This window comes from Apus apus, chromosome 20, assembly GCF_020740795.1.
Source record: "Apus apus isolate bApuApu2 chromosome 20, bApuApu2.pri.cur, whole genome shotgun sequence".
Classification (NCBI taxonomy): domain Eukaryota; kingdom Metazoa; phylum Chordata; class Aves; order Apodiformes; family Apodidae; genus Apus; species Apus apus.
Genome location: NC_067301.1, coordinates 6,179,331 through 6,196,339, shown reverse-complemented (window position 1 = coordinate 6,196,339; position 17,009 = coordinate 6,179,331). Strand labels below are relative to the sequence as shown.

Below are 17,009 nucleotides of genomic sequence, written 5' to 3'. Positions count from 1 at the left end.
GCCACGCCGAAATCACCCTCAGAGCATCAAACGAGAGAGAAACGACCCCACTCCCCCCCCCCCCACCTCCCTCCACCCGATGCCCCCATCTCTCCCTGCAGTTCTACGGAGGAAGCAACCCCCCCCCCCCCCCCCAGCCGTGCCCCATCCCACCCACCAAACCCATCCGAGGGGTCGTGGTGGTCACCGGGAGGTCTCCGCGGGAGGCAGGGAGCGGGACAGACCCCCCCACCCACCCCCTCCGGCCCTCCCTGCCGCCGTCCCGCCCCCGGGGGTGTCCCCACCGGCGGGTCCCGCCCAGGCAGCGGCGGGGCTGGGGCTGCCCCCGCCCCCCGGCCCGCCCCCCCGGGCCCGCCGCTCCATCCCGGGATGGGCCGGCCGAGCTGACAGTCGGACTCGGCGGCCGCCGCGGGCGCATCCACCGGGCAGCGCCCGCCGCCGCTCCCGCCCGGCGCCCACCTGCGGCGGCGGCTGCCCCGGGGAGGCGGGGGGGCCGGGCCGGGCCGGGCCGGGCCGGGGGGGGGCTGCCGGGGCTGCTGCCGCCGCCGGCTCCGCTCGCTCTGCCCTCCAGGATGAGCCCGGAGTACTCCCTGCGCTCCTTGCTGCTCATCATCCTCGCCACCTTCTCGGCCAACGCCAGCAACTGGCTGTGAGTAGGGGCGAGGCGGAGGGGGGGGGGGAGGTGGGCACTTGTTGATGCCCCCCCGGGGCGCCGGGGCAGGTGCCGCCGGGGTCGGGGCAGCGCCGGGGAGAGGGGGATGAGGGGGGGGGCGGGCGAAACCCCCGCAACGATGCTGCTCGCTGCCCGACGGGGCGTCGGGCCGGGGACCCGCTGCCCTCCCGCACCCGCGGGCTGCAGGGGATGCCGACCCTCCCCGGCCGCTCGGGGCCGGTCTGTCCCCGAGGCTGGCCGGCCGGGGGGGGTTATCTGGCCCCCCCGGGGCCCTTTTTGTCCTGAAGTGATATGACGGCGGGCGGGGAGGGCAGCGGGAAGGTGGGGGCAGCAGGTCAGAGCAGGGCGCGGGGCTTGGCAGGGCGCCTTGGCGGGGGCCGGCGGTCCAGGGGAAGGATTTGGCAGGGCTGGGGCTGCCGAGCGTGCGGGGGGTTTGCGGTGGGCAGGGCTGTGCCCGCGCCTCGCACCCCCGTTCCCGCGGGGAGGATGGGCGGCGGGGGGCTGTCCCACGCTGCAGAGGAGCCCGGCGACGTCGGGAACCCGCTGAACAAACACTGAAATCATGTGTAAGGTAAACAGGGGCAGAAATCGTTCTGGAAAATTCCTGCATGTTTGCCAAGGCGGTGGGACTGTCTTCTGGGGAGACCCCCCCCCCCCCCCAGCCCCACGCCGGGGCAGAGGGGATGGAGCATGACAGCACCTTCCCACCTCATTTTGAATGAAGGCGCTGGTTCTTCCTAATTAATTTTGCCTGGTGGGAGATGGCTCTTCCCCTGCTCCCAGCGTCGCTGGCTGCCGTCAGCTAATTAGTTCCCGGTGGAGGCACCCAGCAGACCCACTCTCTGGGTTGAGAACCTGGGCCACCTCTGTCTCACCTCTTCAGGTCTCCTGGGGGAAAAAGGGCAGGTATGCCACGGCCGGGTGGAGAGTCCCTGGGGCTGTGTGCATGAAGGAGCCTGAGGGGTTTGTGCCTCTCCCGACACCTGTGGCCAGGTGGGCAGGGTCCCACAAGCACATCCCTGCCCGAGGAGTCCTCTCCCACCTTTCCTGCCTTTAGCTTTGGCACGCTGGCAGCTGTGGGTTTCAGAGGCTACTCCCTACATGCAGGGGAAGGGCTAGGTCAGCAGCGTTCTCCCAGTGTCCTGCCTGTGGGAAAAGGTGCTCACCCATCAGCAGCTGCCTGGGACGTGGTGGCACTGAGTCCTCCTCCCCTCCTCCTTTGCCAGATGGAGCAACTTGAGCACCACGCATCTCTGGCAAGTGGTGGGTGGATCATAGCAGCTATCAAGGTGGTCTTTTTAAGCTGTCACACTTTTGGTGAAGATATATTGGGACCTGTGGGAGTGTTTTTCCTGCGGGAAGAAAGTCCTGCTGAGGAAGCCCTGTGGGATGATGGCAGGTCCAGGGAGTGGAGCAGCCTTGGCTGCCCAGGGACAGGTATGGAGCAGTGCCTGGTGAAGGAGGATTCTGTGAGTGAGGTCAACAAGCCAACTGGCGTGGATGGGCAGAGGTGGGACCCCCTGCTCTGTGGTACCACACGCAGCTGGGATCATGTTTGGGCAGCTGAGGCAGAGGGGTGGTTTGAGGGAGGAGTGTGTGCAGCCACCCGGGCTGGCAAAGCGAAGGGTGGGCAGGGGGGGGGGGGGGGCTGGACTGTGGGAGAGCAGAGGGGTTCATTCCTGCCAACAGGGGAGGAAAAGCAGATGCATCTCAGTGCATTTGAAAGGAAGGGGGTCAACCTTTTTTTTGATGTTGCAAATGCATCGTGATAAAAGGATCGTCCCCCGCTCGGTGCTTTTTATTCTTTGCCTTTTGGATTAAGACAATTCCCATTGTTTATCTTCTCACATCAGAAACAAAGGCTGCTGGAGGCAATAAACAGAGTTAGAAGGATCCCAGGAGTTATCAGATATTCGAGGAATGAGTGAGCCTCGTTCATCTTCACGAAGCCTCACACGTGGGGGCTCTGCTGTGCTCTGATTTATCACAGGGGCACCTGGGCGCTGCCAGCCCAGCACCTGGGGCCCGATCCTGCCTCACCAGGCACATATTTCTACACATAGGTGTGTGCGAGGGGTGGCAGCCCGTGGTGAAGTTTGCTTTTCCAGAAACCTGCTGGATTAGTGATTAAGTTCAGTTGTGACTTTTTTTTTTTCTTTTCCCCCTAAAGCTTCTTTCGACCTGTCCGGACTCGTTCTCCCCCAGCGCTTCAGAGAGACACCACTTGCAACACTTGAGCTGAAGGTTTTCTGTAAGCCTGGCTTTGTGGGGAAGGGCTGGGTTTAGCCATGCAACTGGTGTCCTCTGAACCACCCCATCCCATAGAAAAGGGAGGTGGTGTAGGTACCTGCTGGGGGGGTCGCTCTGCTGTAGCGACCATTGAGCTGGAAGGGACTTTGCCAAACACTTGCATGAAACAGACCAAGCTACTTTCTCTCTGCTTAGGAAACAATCCTCAGGTGGTTTTCTTCAGTGACTGAATTTTGGGAGTTGCTGCTTGGCTTGCTCCCTATCCAGCAACCCTCTCTTCTCTAAATCTGAAGAGATGCTCTGCTCCCCCTTCACATGGAAGCCTCAGGTTTGCTCTTCCTCTTGCCTTTGGAGACTCAGTTTTAAAGCTTTTCCTCCTGCCTCTTCAGGCACAGAACTGTAAAAAGGGCTGTAGTTTGTGCCGTTTAGCTAGTTGTGCCTGGAAAAGTCCACTCTGGCTTCTAATTTATCCCTGGAGGAGTCCAGGGACCTGCTTTATCTAGGGGAAACAGCTGAGCTGCTTTCCAAAGCAATTTGCATTTCACTGGCTCGTCTCAGCTCTTGAACCCCCACGTACAGGAGTGGGGGTTTAGAAGCATGTTCTCTTAGTGGACCAAAACCATCTCCATGCTGGGCGGGTTTCTAGAGGGCTTCAGCCAAACCAACACCTCTTTGAAGCTGGCATGGGAGCACCAGGCTCTGGTGCCAGGGGGAAGTAAGGGGTGAGCAGTCATGTAGCTATTTGTTTACTCATTGGTTTGGTTTGGGTGGGGGGAGAAGTCCACCTGAAGAGGTGAGCCAACAAAATGTGCAAAGGAGGGTGTGGATGTAAGCTCCCACTAACTGCACGGGGTGTTGGGGCTGCTGTGATCTGTAGCTGTTGGGGTGGTTTGAATTATGAGAGGAAATTCTGTGCCTGGAGACCATGGGGGTGCAACAGGGCAGGGTCCTTTATGGGTGACACCCCTCGTTGCCAAGCTCTCTGGGAATCATTACAGCCTCCCTCCGTTTTCTTGCAGCTAAAACTGGCTTTGGTGGAGGCTCTCCAGATGTACACTGGATAGTCTGAGATGTGGTTATGCTGCTGCAGAGCAGGGTGTGCCACCAGCAGCTCCCTCTACCCCCTATTTACAGGGGTTTAAAACTTCCGTCTGGGTTGGAGACTTGGCTTAAAGGGCCAGGAGCACAGATGGGCCTTGAAGCCCATAGAAACGGGTTGTAAAACCCATAACCCAAAAAGCCCATGGGCTTTAAAAAATAAATAAATAAAAATAATAATAATTTGAGCAGTCTGGGAAAGCTTGAAGAGTTTGCAAGTGTCAGAACAAGCCTGCTTAAGCAGCTGCTCTCTGATAGTGACCAATTCTGAGGCTTGGAGAGGGAGGGATGGAAAGAGTTTGGGTTTCTCTGGCCACCTTCCATCTGAACATCACAAATGCAAGGCCTAGTTCTCTGTCCTCATCCCTGCCCTCTTTGCAGAGGAGATGTTGCAAGAGCAGCCTGAATGCCCATGTTGTGCTGGTCTGGGTCATTGTGCAATGTGAAGGATCTGGGAAGCAGCATCCCTGGGTCCTACACTAGCATCCCTCTGGTTTTAAACTGGACTTCATTCTTGTTTTTAAGGTCTCACCAGCTCTGGCAGTGGGGAGAGCTCACTTAGCCTTGAGCCTGGCTGCATTTCATTTGCTGTGAGATTCTTTGCATTGTCATTGCAACCTTCCCTTTCCACCTGGCCAGGAACTGGCCTCTTTTCCCAGCAGATGCTGGAGCTGCTGACTCAGCAGGAGCAGTTAGCTCCAGGGCAGAGCTGCTCCTGCCCCTCTCCTCTCCCTGTGCTCTTGGGTTTTGGTGTGAAGACAGCACCAAGGAGGTTCCCCAAGTCACATCTGCTCTGGCAGCTGGGGTGGTGGGTTCCAGCCATGGGGTTTGATGGGGAGTTTCCTTGCTCTGAGGGCTGGTGTGAGTTGGGTGAGCAGCTCTTGCTTCTGGGGTGCCCAGGGCTCCTTGGCATAGCTCTGGGGGTCCTGCAGGGTCTGCAAGGTTGGTGAATGCAACCAGTGACACCCATTCCCCCAGGGCCTGGGGTGGGAGAGTGAAACCAGCAGCCTCCACTGGAAATATTTATTATTCTTTTTTTTTAAGTTATTTTATGTCCTGCTCCTTTTGACAAGAACAGCAATGAAAACGGACTGGCTTGAAGGGTTGCATCCTGTGGAGACAAGAGACCTTGGCCAGTCTTGGTGCTGGACTTCCAACCAGTTTGGCTTGTCTCTGAGTTCTGGTCCTGTCTGGCAGGAGGATTTCAGGGTGGGAGGGATCGATGCTCTCAGCCTCCTCAGCTGTGACAGGCACTTCAGTCTATTCCTAAGGAAGCCTCAAAGAAAGCCACATTCCAACCTTTAGTAGCAGAGCCTTATTCTAGGGAGGATGGCCATGAGACAGAACCACTCTGCACCCCAGGTTGTGCAGAATCAGATCAGCTCCAAATACAAGTAACAGCAAGAAGCAAATTCCTCTTTTTGCTGTGACTCCGTGAGTCAGAACTGGAGTTGGGCATTTAAGCAAAAATAGTTTATGTTGCTCTGCTGAGAACTACTTTCCTCACAGTTTTCATCCTTGTGGATAGAGAAAAATGCATTAGAGTCATTTATCTGGGCTTTCTTAATGATGAAATTGCTGAGCAATCCTGGAGGTTACCAGGAGGTTTTGCTGCATTTCCTTACAAGCAGAGTGATGCTGGCTCTAGGTGAATTTTTTCAGAAAGCTTGAAAGCCTTGCAAATCCACAAAAGCCTGAGTCATCCAAGGCTGCTTGAATGGCAGATGCTGCTCTGGATACAAAGCACAGGTGACTTTTGTTTGGCTCCAGCCCCAGGTTGTCTGCCCCTGTGCCTGTAGGTGAACCCCTCAGCATCCTCCAGGCCCCCCGGGAGTGGCTGGATGGGCTGTCAAGGTTTGCAGCTGGGAAGGTGCTGTGCAGGATCTGGCTGGCTCAGCAGAACTGGAGCCAGGGTTGTGCTTTCAGGAAATCATGTTGGGGAAAAGATTAATTTAGTAGTTTGGCTGATGGAGAGCAGCCTGGGGTCTGTTGGGAGTTGGGCGAGATGGAACTGATCCTGCAGGAGGCTTCTGCTGCCACGTATCTGCAAATGCTGATTGAACTCAAAAGTGATCAGGCTTTCTCCAGCTAGGTCTGGCCTGGAGCACTGCATGAGGGGAATTCCCACCCAGCTCAGCTCAGTATCTTGCACTTGCCTCCTCTTGCAACAAGGCTTTGCTGTTGTACCTGAGCCCAGGAGCAGCTTCTGGTGGCTTATAAAGGAGGATGCAGTCAAGGATGTTCCCTACACATCCAAAGCAGGTTTCCAAAGTGGATGTTGCTCTCAGGGTCTTCCCAACTTCCATCCTGGCCTTCCCCATCACAAAGTGGAGATTTTGCCCCTTAATGCTCAGAAAGGCAAGAAGCAGCACTGGCTCAGGACCAGCAGCTGGGGCCACCTTGCTGTCCCCAGGGGCTTGAAGGAGGCAAGCCACCACCAGTGGCTGGTGCCTGGGTAGGTGGGTGTTTGCTAGGCACGCATCCTAGACAATGTGTGGTGTGGGTGCAGGGGCTGAGGTGTGGAGGGGCAGGATTTGAGCTGTAGGCTCACCTTTGAGCTCAGTGGAGCTGCACACCAGGGTCTGTAGGCAGGTCCTGCTGAACATGCAGTGCCTCCTACTGGGTGGCTGCTTTGGCAGCTGCTAACTGGAGGTGGAGATCAGACTGTGAAGAGCATGGTTTCAGCCAAGAGATGAAACGTGCAGCAACTGTGACAGGAAGGACTGTGCCACAGAGCTGCTTTCCTTCCAGGGAAGAGACCAGACAGACTCTCGGATGATGACTTTGTAAGTCATGGTTTACACTTGGAAGGGAAAGGTTGGATATTTAATCCCGGGAGAGGGATGTTTAGTCTCTGGGAGGGACATGTCCTGCTGCAGAGCCATCAGTTGGATAAGGGCCACCTTGCAGGTTGCAGATCTCCAGCGGGTCCTGCCAGGAACATGCCCAGGTTGGCAGGCCTGAACCAGGCTGAGGATGTGGGTGGTACTTGGCCATGATGGCACAGGGAAAGGTAGTACGAAGCCCAGTGCGGAACACCACAAGAAGAACGTGGGCTCTCTGGCCCACTTAGAACATCCTTTGACCTGCCAGCCCTGGGACATCTCCCCATGTCTTCTCTCTGCTTGGTGGAGAGGGGGGAAGCAACAAGGAAAAAGATCATGCCCTTCTCCATAGCTGCAGGATGGCTCCTTCTGGTGTCCCAGCCGTGCCTCTCTCTCTTCACATGCATCCATCTGTCGATCTCCACGCACTGTTGTTTCTTCTGTCATCAACAGGCCTTTTGTTCTTCCTCAGAAGAAACCTCTCTGCACAAGGCAGTTTCCATCCCAAGCACAGCTCTGAGTCACTGGCTGGCCATATGTCCAGCCACAAGAGACAGAAACGCACTGGTGATCTCGGCTGACTTGGTTACTCCCTGAGCAGAAAGGATGGTTGGAGAGGCTGCCTCTCTGAGAAGAGCATCTCCACAATCCAAGACCTCAACAACACTTCTGGGACCCTGGCCAGGCAGGTATCCCAGTCAGGCTGCCCAGGGTGAAGCTTCTGAGCTCATCTGACTTCGCAGCATCTCTGAGAGATAAACAAACCAGTGCTACCACTGGCCTGGGTCCGAGTGTTGCCATCTTTAGGAAAATGTTCCCAAAATGAGATAATACAAAGAGTTCTCATGCTGGAAACTCGTTCAAGAGATTGATGCTTCCTCCAAGGCATCTCTTACATCCTCCCTGGCCTCTATTGAGAATTTGTCAATGACTCAATGACTCAAATTTCCACACCTTCCCAAGGCAGGGAATCCCCTCTCCTTCTGGCTCCATCTGCCACGCACTGTGGCTCTTCCAGTGTCATCTTGTCATTACATCGATTATTCTTCCTTCTGAAATTGTTACAGTCACTTTTATGTGAGTAGGGCTTTCCCCTCCCCAGCCCTTCCAAAGCTGCCTGGGCTTGAGGTTTCCTTATTTGCCATCTTTCAGGGTGGATCAACTGCAGCCACTTAAATTATGGGGCTTCGATCTTCATCTGCGGGTGGAAAAAAAACAAAATTGAAGTGTTTTCCATCAGTTTTGTGTTAAATCAGTGACTTCTATGAAAAGGGAGCTTGTTCTGTGAGTGGCTGGTCTTGATTTAAAGGCAGGAGAAAAGAAGCCTCAATGCCAAGCAAGAAGACAAAACTTGACCAAATGGCTTGGGCAGAAGCTCACCCCTTGAAACTCTCTTTGCCCAATTTTGGGAAAAAAAGAAAAGATGCCATTATTCCATTATTTGGGCTTTTTTTGGTTTGTTTTCCTACAAGCAGGGCTGTTTTGAGGCTGCATGTGAGACTTCAGTCAGAACCTAGAGCTCTGCACAGCTATCAGGATGGAGATCTGCACTAAGACCTTGCAGACAGGGTATCCTCCTGTTATGCCTGTCCTGCTCTGTGGGGGGGTAAACAAAGGCTTTGTCTGGTTTCTACCACCTCAGTCCAGGATAATGGAGCTTGGATCAAGGTGCTCATTAAGGACCTAGCACTGCTAGAGCTGGGTTTTCATGGTGACCCTGGGATGCTGTGGATGGGTTTGGTACCTTGCTTGGGCTCCCCAGCCCTGAGAAACGCTCTGTGAGTTGCAGCATGGAAGCATCTTAGAGTGCTGGTGAGGACAGAGGACACTTCCTAGCTCTTATCTTGCCCTTCAGCTCCCCAGAGAGGGGAAAAGAATTGAGGTGTTCCTGCCATGTGCCCCTGAATGTGGTGTGGAGAGAAAAAGCCTCATGTGAAAGCCTCAAAGCTGCCTTACACTTGAAAAAGGTCCTTCCTTGCACCTTTCACTCAACCTCTGGATCCCTCCTGGATCAGTCAACAGGATGGCAGCCTGCCTATCAAAAAAAACCCACCTTGTTTGGAAAGCAATGCTGGTATTCCCGGGGTGTAGGAGACTGAAAGTCTGATGGGGCCATGGCATTTTAGGCATAGTTGCCTCCAGCCCCAGGGAGGGGCAGACATGCATGGGCTGAACAGGGGTGATGGCACAAAGAGGACTTGTCATGGGGAGAGAGACCAGAGCACCGTTCTGGACAACTTCATCTTATTTGCCTGCCTTGGAAAACAAACTGTTCTTGGAGAGCTGTACCTATCTTTGAAGCATCTTTGGCCTTTGTTTTATCATCCCAAACAGTTATTAAATGTTTGCTGGGGAGGCATCTTATCAGGCACATCTGCTTGGAAAGGCTTGAAAGGCTCTTGTCACACTTTTCTTCATGTGTGCTTTGAATTTCTGAATTTTGATTTATAATCTCCACGGCCTGGAGAAATCCAGCAAACTGAGAAATGTATAAGAGGAGATGATGCCCCCACCCTGAGCAGAGCTGGTGTTCATGTAGCTGAGCCCCAGGGTGCTTGGCTCTCTCCTGATGAGGTGCCTGCAGCTGGGCTGGGCACTGACTCCTTGGCAGGAGCTGGTTCCCTGGTACAATAAATGCTGCTGAAGTTGCAGGAGGAGGGAGAAGCCAGATCAGCACAAGGGGTTAGTACTGGAGGCAGAATCTGGTTTTCTTGGCTTCCAGGCTCAAAAGTGCTCAACCAACCCGTGGTGCTTTGGGATGAGTCTCACCACTCTGCTGTGTGTCAGCTTCCCCATGCCCAGGCTGAGATGATGGCTGGACCTGGGGGGGCGGGACATGGTTGTCACAGTCACCCCGGGTTTGCTCAGCATCAAAGCTTCCAAGGGTGATTTGCTGCCTTCATCCTGTGGCAGCTGAGTGCAGCAAGGTGTGGGAACAGCAACTGTCAACGTTCCACGCCCAGGGACCGCAGCACAGAACAGGGACCCGCAGAAAGGTGGCAGCCCTGGGATTGCCAGGGTGGGCTTTCTGAGCCAGCCTTGTGCTGCTGGTCCTCTGCAACAAGGGCTCTGCCCTTGGAGGAGCAGAAAGCCTCGGGCAAAGATGCTGAGCTGGTATAAAGGCTGGAAGAGAACTTGGCTGCCTGCCCCCTCCCGCTGTCCGAGAGGCGTCTCACCCAGTGGTCTCCACGCACAGGGAGGCTGAATGCTCCTGACAGCTCACCAGGCAGCCTCCCCACGGGCCCTGAGAGCCGAGCTGGCTCTCTCCCCATCTCCCACGGCCCCCCAGTTGCGAGCACAAAACCAAGCTGGTGAATAATTCTGCTGATGCACGGAAGAGAAAATCCTGTGCTCTCCTCCTGGGGCAGGCTGGCAGGGCTAATGGGAGGAAGCGGCTGTGACAGCTTGATTTTTGTGGCTGAAGTCAGCAGATCTGGCTCCTGGGACACATGGGAACAGGACAGGGAGCAGGAGCCACTTTTGCACAGTCACTTTGCAGAGGCAAGCAGGGCTTCAAAGGAAAAATCCTGAGCAGGATGTCGCAACTTTAGGAGGAGGCAAAAAAACAAGAAAACAAAACAAAGAAGTCCACGAGCTCTGCAGGGCTGGGAAACCCAGAGTCAAGGAATGAGGTTGCCAAAAAGCTTTTGCTCAGTCCTCGCATCTGTTGGTACAGACGAGGCAGCAATGTGAGCTGAGGCTGCTGGTTTCCCAAGGGCGTTCAAGCTTGGTGGGGTCAGTGGGCGCAGAGATGAGTTTTGCTTGCCCTGTGCAGGGGAGCTCCCTGCTCTGTGGCAGGACAGAGCTCTGCTGGTGGCAGTGTCACTGGCAGCGGGTGCCAGCAGCCACAGCAGGGAGGGAGGCTCAGCAAGGCACGTGCCAGCACAGGCACAGAGAGAGGATCTGGGATTATCCAACATCCTGACTGAGCTGTGCTGGTCTGTCTTAAAAGCCCTCTGGGATCCAGAGGCTGGGACAGGAGGTTGGGCCTGGGAAATGGGTGAGCAGACCCACATGGTGGTCGTGGCGAGCTGGGTTACTGGGATGCACGGGAGAGACCATCTTGCCCATGTGCTCAGTGGGGAGATGCCAAGAGCTTGTGGGGTGCTTGTCCCAGAAGGGGCAGCTTCCCATGTCCCCTAATGCCAGTGCTCAAGAGCAGCTCTGTAACTGCTTCTGCTGAGGATGGGATGGTCACAGCACATGGTCACCTCCAGTCCTCTCCCAGTCGACAAAGACCTCACAGCCAGGTTCAGGAGCCCAGTGTGTGTGGTTTTGCCCACTGCAGGCTCCTGACTCTGCCTTCCCCACTTCACGCTCTGCTTGAATCCCAAGTGACAGGAAACCTGGCAGCTCCCAGGGGCCATCCCTGCCTGCTGGGGGCTAGGGGAGCTAAAAGCAGGCTCCAGGAGGGAAGTGGTTTGGAGGGCAATGTTTGTTGGTGGTGAGCACACAGCCATGCTGTGGGAGCTGTGTGGCAGCTGGAGCTGGCAGCCAAGAGCCTGTCCTGCTTGTTTTGGCTGACTTCAGAGACCTCTGGCTTTTCCTAGTAGCACTTGGATGTGCTGGTACTCAGGAGACCTGACTGGGCATGGTCAGACAACGCCGAAAATATCTTCCTTGCAGGCAACAGAGGCAAAGGGGAGCCAGCAGCTGGGCTGCCCGAGGGACAGGGGACTGGGCTGAAGAGGGATGGTTGTTTTGCTTGGGCTTGCTCTCTGCCAGACAAAAATGCATCCTTTGGAGCCACCGCAGTGGCAAATTTAAGGTGACCCCAGAGGGGTGCCAGGTCTCAGCTGTGGAGAGGATGAGGCTAGGTCTCCTCACTCGGGTGCAGGGTGTCCCAGATGAATATGGGTTCCTGCTGCCCCAGCCCTTGCCTCCTAACCAGTTCTGCTGGCTGTCACGGCAGGTACCTGGCAAAGCTGTCTTCGGTGGGGAGCATCTCCGAGGAGGAGACCTGTGAGAAGCTGAAGGGCTTGATCCAGCGCCAGGTGCAGATGTGCAAGAGGAACCTGGAGGTGATGGACTCGGTGCGGCGCGGCGCCCAGCTGGCCATCGAGGAGTGCCAGTTCCAGTTCCGCAACCGCCGCTGGAACTGCTCCACGCTGGACACGCTGCCTGTCTTTGGCAAGGTGGTCACACAAGGTGAGCTGGGAGGACACGAGCCCGGGAGCTGCTGCGTGGGGACACGGCTGTGACAGCCGTCCCCGGGCTTTGCTGCTTCGCCCCTGAGCGGGGGGCTGGAGAGAGGAGGAGTGAGCCGGGGCTGGGTCTTCCCTGGGCATCTCAGTGGGGTTTTTCTGACTGCTCTTGGGGGGCAGCACATCCAGACCACAGTGACTCAGCTGCTGGGTGCTTCCTCTTCCCAGTCTTTTCACAGCCAGCGGGTCCCTATTGCATGGAAGCACCAGCTCAGGGCATCCAGAGAGCCTGGACCTAGTAGAGGGACATGCCAGGTTCCAGCAGGGCCCTACAGCCCCCCTCTAGTCTAATCTCTGCCCCATCAAGCCCAGGAGCTGCAGCAGGGTGGCCGGGCCAGGCTGGCACGATGCTCTGCAGAGGAGCTGTCTGTGGGCCAGCAGAGGACAGCCCTCTGCTGCTCGGTACGAGTACAACACACGGCGCTGGAGCCTCTGACAGCACCAGCACCCCCCAGCCCCCAGCTGCCAGCCCCCACTGGGAGCTTAAGGCCAGGGCAGCCCCCAGCCCCTCTCACCCCAGCTGCACACAGGTGTCCCAGAGACGCCGAGCTGTGACCCAACCAAGCAAGGACTCGGAGCACTGGGGTGAGGAGATGGAGGGGAAAGCCCCTCTGTAACCCCTGGAAACCACTGAAGTGGCCCTTGCCTCTCCTCGGGTGCCACTGGCATCTCTGATGCACTGTCTCACTTCCCACCCCAGGACCCAGAAGCCAGATCCTCCCCTCCAGCTCCTCGTTTGACTTTCCTCCCCTCACACAAGGGTGAAGATCCCTTCTTGTGAAGGTTCAGGGACTGGAAATACCAGAAATACCAGAAACTAAAAGTCTTCTCTTTTTAAGCAGCCACAGCACAAACCAACCAACACAATCCTACTATTAACCTCGATTAACTTGGAGGCAGTTCAGTACCCACGCTGGCTGGGTCCTCCCCAGCCACTGCTGCCCAGGCCAGACTACAGATGGGCCACCAAAGTCAGGCCTGCGACCACCAGAGTAGAATCATAGAACCATAGAATGGTTAGAGTTGGAAGGGACCTTAAAAATCATGGGGTTCCAACCCCCCCTGCATGGGTAGAGACACCTCCCACTAGACCAGGTTGCTCAGAGCCCTATCCAACCTGCTCTTGAACACTTCCAGGGATGCAGCTTCCACAGCTGCTCTGGGCAGCCTGTTCCAGTGTCTCACCACCTGATCTCTAACCTAAATCTCTCTTCTTTCAGTTTAAAACCGTTGCCCCTTGTCCTCTCACTACAAGCCTTCTGTCCAACCAGCAAGGCAGGGTGATGTTTGCCCACAAGCCACCCCCATCCCCACAGCACAGGACTGCCCCCAGTGCCAGCCCTCCTCGCCCAGAGACAGAGGGGCTGTGTTCTCAGCCAGCCTCGGAGGATGGTGGGGATTTGGGTGGCACAAGAGCTGATTCCTGGCCAGCTGTCCTGTGTGTTTCTGCCCAGGGATGTCCCCTGACTTCCCAAACAAGCTCTTCCTAATCGTGTGCCATGGCCCGGGCAGGCACAAGGACTGGGGAGGGTCTGCACCCTGGGGACCAGTGGGGTCTTGCTCCTCTTTGGGAGCAGAGTGGGGTTTTGCAGGGTAGTTTGGGAGGTGCTGGGAGCTACAGGATGAACGAGGATCTGGATGTGGAAAGCAGCCAACTGTTTTGGATGCAGGATGGATTTCATGGCCAAGACACCCTGCAAGCACCAGACAAGACAGTCTCTCCACAGAAGCTCTGAATAGCTCTCCCCACATTGGCCTTTGCATCATATTCATGTTTTTAACCTTGTGGGACAGTTCCCAGATTCTTCACTGCTGCAAGTCAGGGCTGTCACTGCTGCAAATGCTCTCCCAGTGCCAAGGTGTTTCTGCTGGGACTGGTTCAAGCTTGGCAGAAAGCAAACAGCATCCCTGGGAATAGGGAGGATGGGTGTGTGCATGCACGGATTACCCCATCTTGGGAGGAATAGAAGGAGAAAAGCCCTTGACTTCACAGCTCTGCGTGGCATGATTTTGCCAAGAGCCAGTTTTCAGACTAGCTTTTCGAGGGAGTTGATGTGCAACACCAGCATTAGGAGGGAAAACGAGCAGAGACACAGGCAAGCGGCCCCTCCAGAAAGCCCTCTTGTGTGCCCTGGACTTGCTGCCATGTTTCTCACCACGTTTGTGCCGTTGCAGGGACACGGGAGGCAGCATTTGTCTATGCCATCTCCTCAGCAGGGGTGGCCTTCGCCGTGACCCGCGCCTGCAGCAGCGGCGAGCTGGACAAGTGCGGCTGCGACCGCACGGTGCAGGGAGGCAGCCCGCAGGGTAAGCGTGCTGGGGGGGCAGCCAGGCTGGGGGGCTAAATGGGCCAAGCGTGGGGATGCTCACCCTGGAGCCAACCAGAAAGGAGGGAAGAGTGAAAAGAAAACAAAAAAATGAAATCTGTTGGTCCAGGAGGGCATCACCCTTGGGGCAGAGAAAGCCCTTGTCCGTGTCCTGCCTCTAGGATGACGCTCTCCAGCTCCCCGAGGCAGCCCAGCCGAGCTGGAGGGCAGGGTGGGCAGGCCAGCTGCATGTTAGCTGGAGAGGGTGAGCAGGGCAGGCTGGCTGTAACCTGGCTCCTCCGTGCTCTCTGCCTTAGGCTTCCAGTGGTCAGGCTGCTCTGACAACATCGCCTACGGCGTGGCCTTCTCGCAGTCCTTCGTCGACGTCCGGGAGAGGAGCAAAGGGGCTTCTTCCAACAGAGCCTTAATGAACCTCCACAACAACGAGGCAGGCAGGAAGGTAATGGTGAGGGGGAAACCTGGACAGCCAGTGCAGCTCGGCAGCATCCCAGCTGGGCTCTGCAGCCGCTGCTTCAGCCTGTTTGGCTTCATTTCATCACTTTCTGCATGACCCTTCCAGACCCCCTACATCGCATCCTCCTCGCGGTGTCCACCCCAAGCTGACCGACCCCTCTTGTTTCTTGTGTCTGTTCCTCCAGGCTATCCTGAACAACATGCGGGTGGAGTGCAAGTGTCATGGAGTGTCAGGCTCGTGCGAGTTCAAGACCTGCTGGAAAGCCATGCCCCCCTTCCGCAAAGTGGGCAATGTCCTGAAGGAGAAGTTTGACGGTGCCACCGAGGTCGAGCAGAGCGAGATCGGCTCCACCAAAGTGCTGGTGCCCAAAAACTCCCAGTTCAAGCCACACACGGACGAGGACCTTGTCTACCTGGACTCCAGTCCTGACTTCTGTGACCATGACCTCAAGAACGGGGTGCTGGGCACCAGTGGCCGGCAGTGCAACAAGACCTCCAAGGCCATCGACGGCTGCGAGCTGATGTGCTGCGGCCGGGGCTTTCACACGGACGAGGTGGAGGTTGTGGAAAGGTGCAGTTGCAAATTCCACTGGTGCTGCTCTGTCAAGTGCAAACCCTGCCATCGGGTGGTGGAAATACATACGTGCCGGTGATGCATGGAGGGGAGTGTCCACCCATCCTCCTCTCCAACTGACCCTGCTTCTCCCTTGCCCCACGGCCAGGACTGAGGAAGAATCCCAGACGCTGCAGGGAGAGCGCAGCTCCTGACAGAGACAGACCCCCCCCTCTCAGAGGAAAACAGATTTTAAAGAGAAAAAAAAATATTTAAAGTTTAAAAAAAAAAAAAATGATCATTGTTGGCTTTTTTTCATTTTGCTTTGGTTGCTTGTTTTGTTTCTTCCTGGAGCCAGAACCCCAGGGTGTCCTGTTGCCAGCAGGGACGTGTCTGCTGCCAGCAGCTGGCTGGGGACCTGCGTGTTGCCTGCGGTCATCGGATGAGCTCCTGCTGACTCCAGAGCACTGCAAAGGGCAGGTGCTGCAGCCAAGGTCAGCACTAGGCACTTGGTATCTTCTGGTGCAGCTATTGTTCAAGGCATGTGCTGAGCATCCCAGAGCAGCGCTTGCCTTGGCTGAGCCTTGGGAGGGGATGGAGCAGAGCCAGCACTTGCATCACACGGGATGGGCAGGGGGTGATGGGGTAGCAAAGACCCCAGGAGTTAAGCTGAATGTTGGGAAAACATAGCCAGGGGGAGCAGTATCTGAAGGGGAGGTGGGACACTCTTGCATCCCCCTGTGGGATGCTCAACGGCTTCCTGGGCATTGAGTGGATTTCAGAGCAGCTCCAGTGGCCACTGGGATTTACAGAAGCTCCTCAGCAGCTGCTTATGGCTGTTGGAGGCTACACTATTCCCATCACACTCTCCTTCCTCTCGAAGGCCCCTTCTCCCCCCTCACTTCTCCAGCATCTTGCTGAGCTGGTGACTGTGAAGAGGGTCCAGAGAGACCATGGTACCTACAATCCAATGACTTTCAATGGAGCTGGGAGGTGATGAGAGGAAATCCCAGGGGATTTGTTTTCTTCTCTCCCATCATTGCCCACAGCCCCTTGCTCACCAGCATCCCACAGCCAGGTCTCCTCCTCCACATGCCTGTTCTTCACACCCAGTGAGGTGTCTGGGGACAGACAGTCCCTGTCCCATCGGCTACAGAAAAAAAATCAAAAGTATGAAGTGGAGCAATTTGGCGGGGGGGGTGGGGAAAAGATGTTGAAAGGAAAGGCAATGCTCATGCTCTGTTGAGCCCAAGGGATGCTGCCACCAGGACTGAGTGCAGCAGGGCCCCAGCTGCCCCATCTTACCCTCCCCAGGCCGGCCTGGAGCGCTGCCATGAGGAGAACACGCTGTCCTACTCGCTCCACTTCCCCTCCGCCCGCAGTTGGGTTAGTGCAGATCATTGCTGCTGGGCTGCAGGACCAAGTATTTGGAGAACTAATAAGCAGAGGGGCACCGTGAGGGGAGGTGGAAAGCGAACCGGGTTCTCTCTCCCTCGCCCACTTGTCTGTGAATCCAGAGGCAAAAAGGGGAGCAGGAGAAGAACCTGGAAACGGCCCCTTGAGCCGACAGGAACGTTCGCCCCCAGCGCGACGAGGAGCCGGCGCTGCTGAGCCCTCCTGTGCCAG

The 17,009-nt window shown here is 56.3% G+C and overlaps 1 protein-coding gene across 1 annotated transcript; it reads left to right on the top strand.

Moving 5' to 3' along the window:
* The first annotated feature begins 247 nt into the window (after positions 1-247).
* On the top strand, positions 248-15,678 carry WNT4 (Wnt family member 4). Its single transcript, XM_051637397.1, has 5 exons — positions 248-649; positions 11,759-11,994; positions 14,226-14,357; positions 14,674-14,816; positions 15,016-15,678. The coding sequence occupies exons 1-5, from the start codon at positions 573-575 to the stop codon at positions 15,481-15,483; spliced, it is 1,056 nt and encodes a 351-aa protein (XP_051493357.1). The 5' UTR covers positions 248-572; the 3' UTR covers positions 15,484-15,678.
* Positions 15,679-17,009: the final 1,331 nt, after the last annotated feature.

Coding starts and splice junctions, on each gene's coding strand:
- WNT4 (XM_051637397.1), top strand. CDS start 573: ATGAGCCCGGAGTACTCCCTGCGCTCCTTGCTGCTCATCATCCTCGCC. Junction 650..11,758: donor GCCAACGCCAGCAACTGGCT/GTGAGTAGGGGC, acceptor CTGTCACGGCAG/GTACCTGGCAAAGCTGTCTT. Junction 14,358..14,673: donor GCAGGGAGGCAGCCCGCAGG/GTAAGCGTGCTG, acceptor TCTCTGCCTTAG/GCTTCCAGTGGTCAGGCTGC.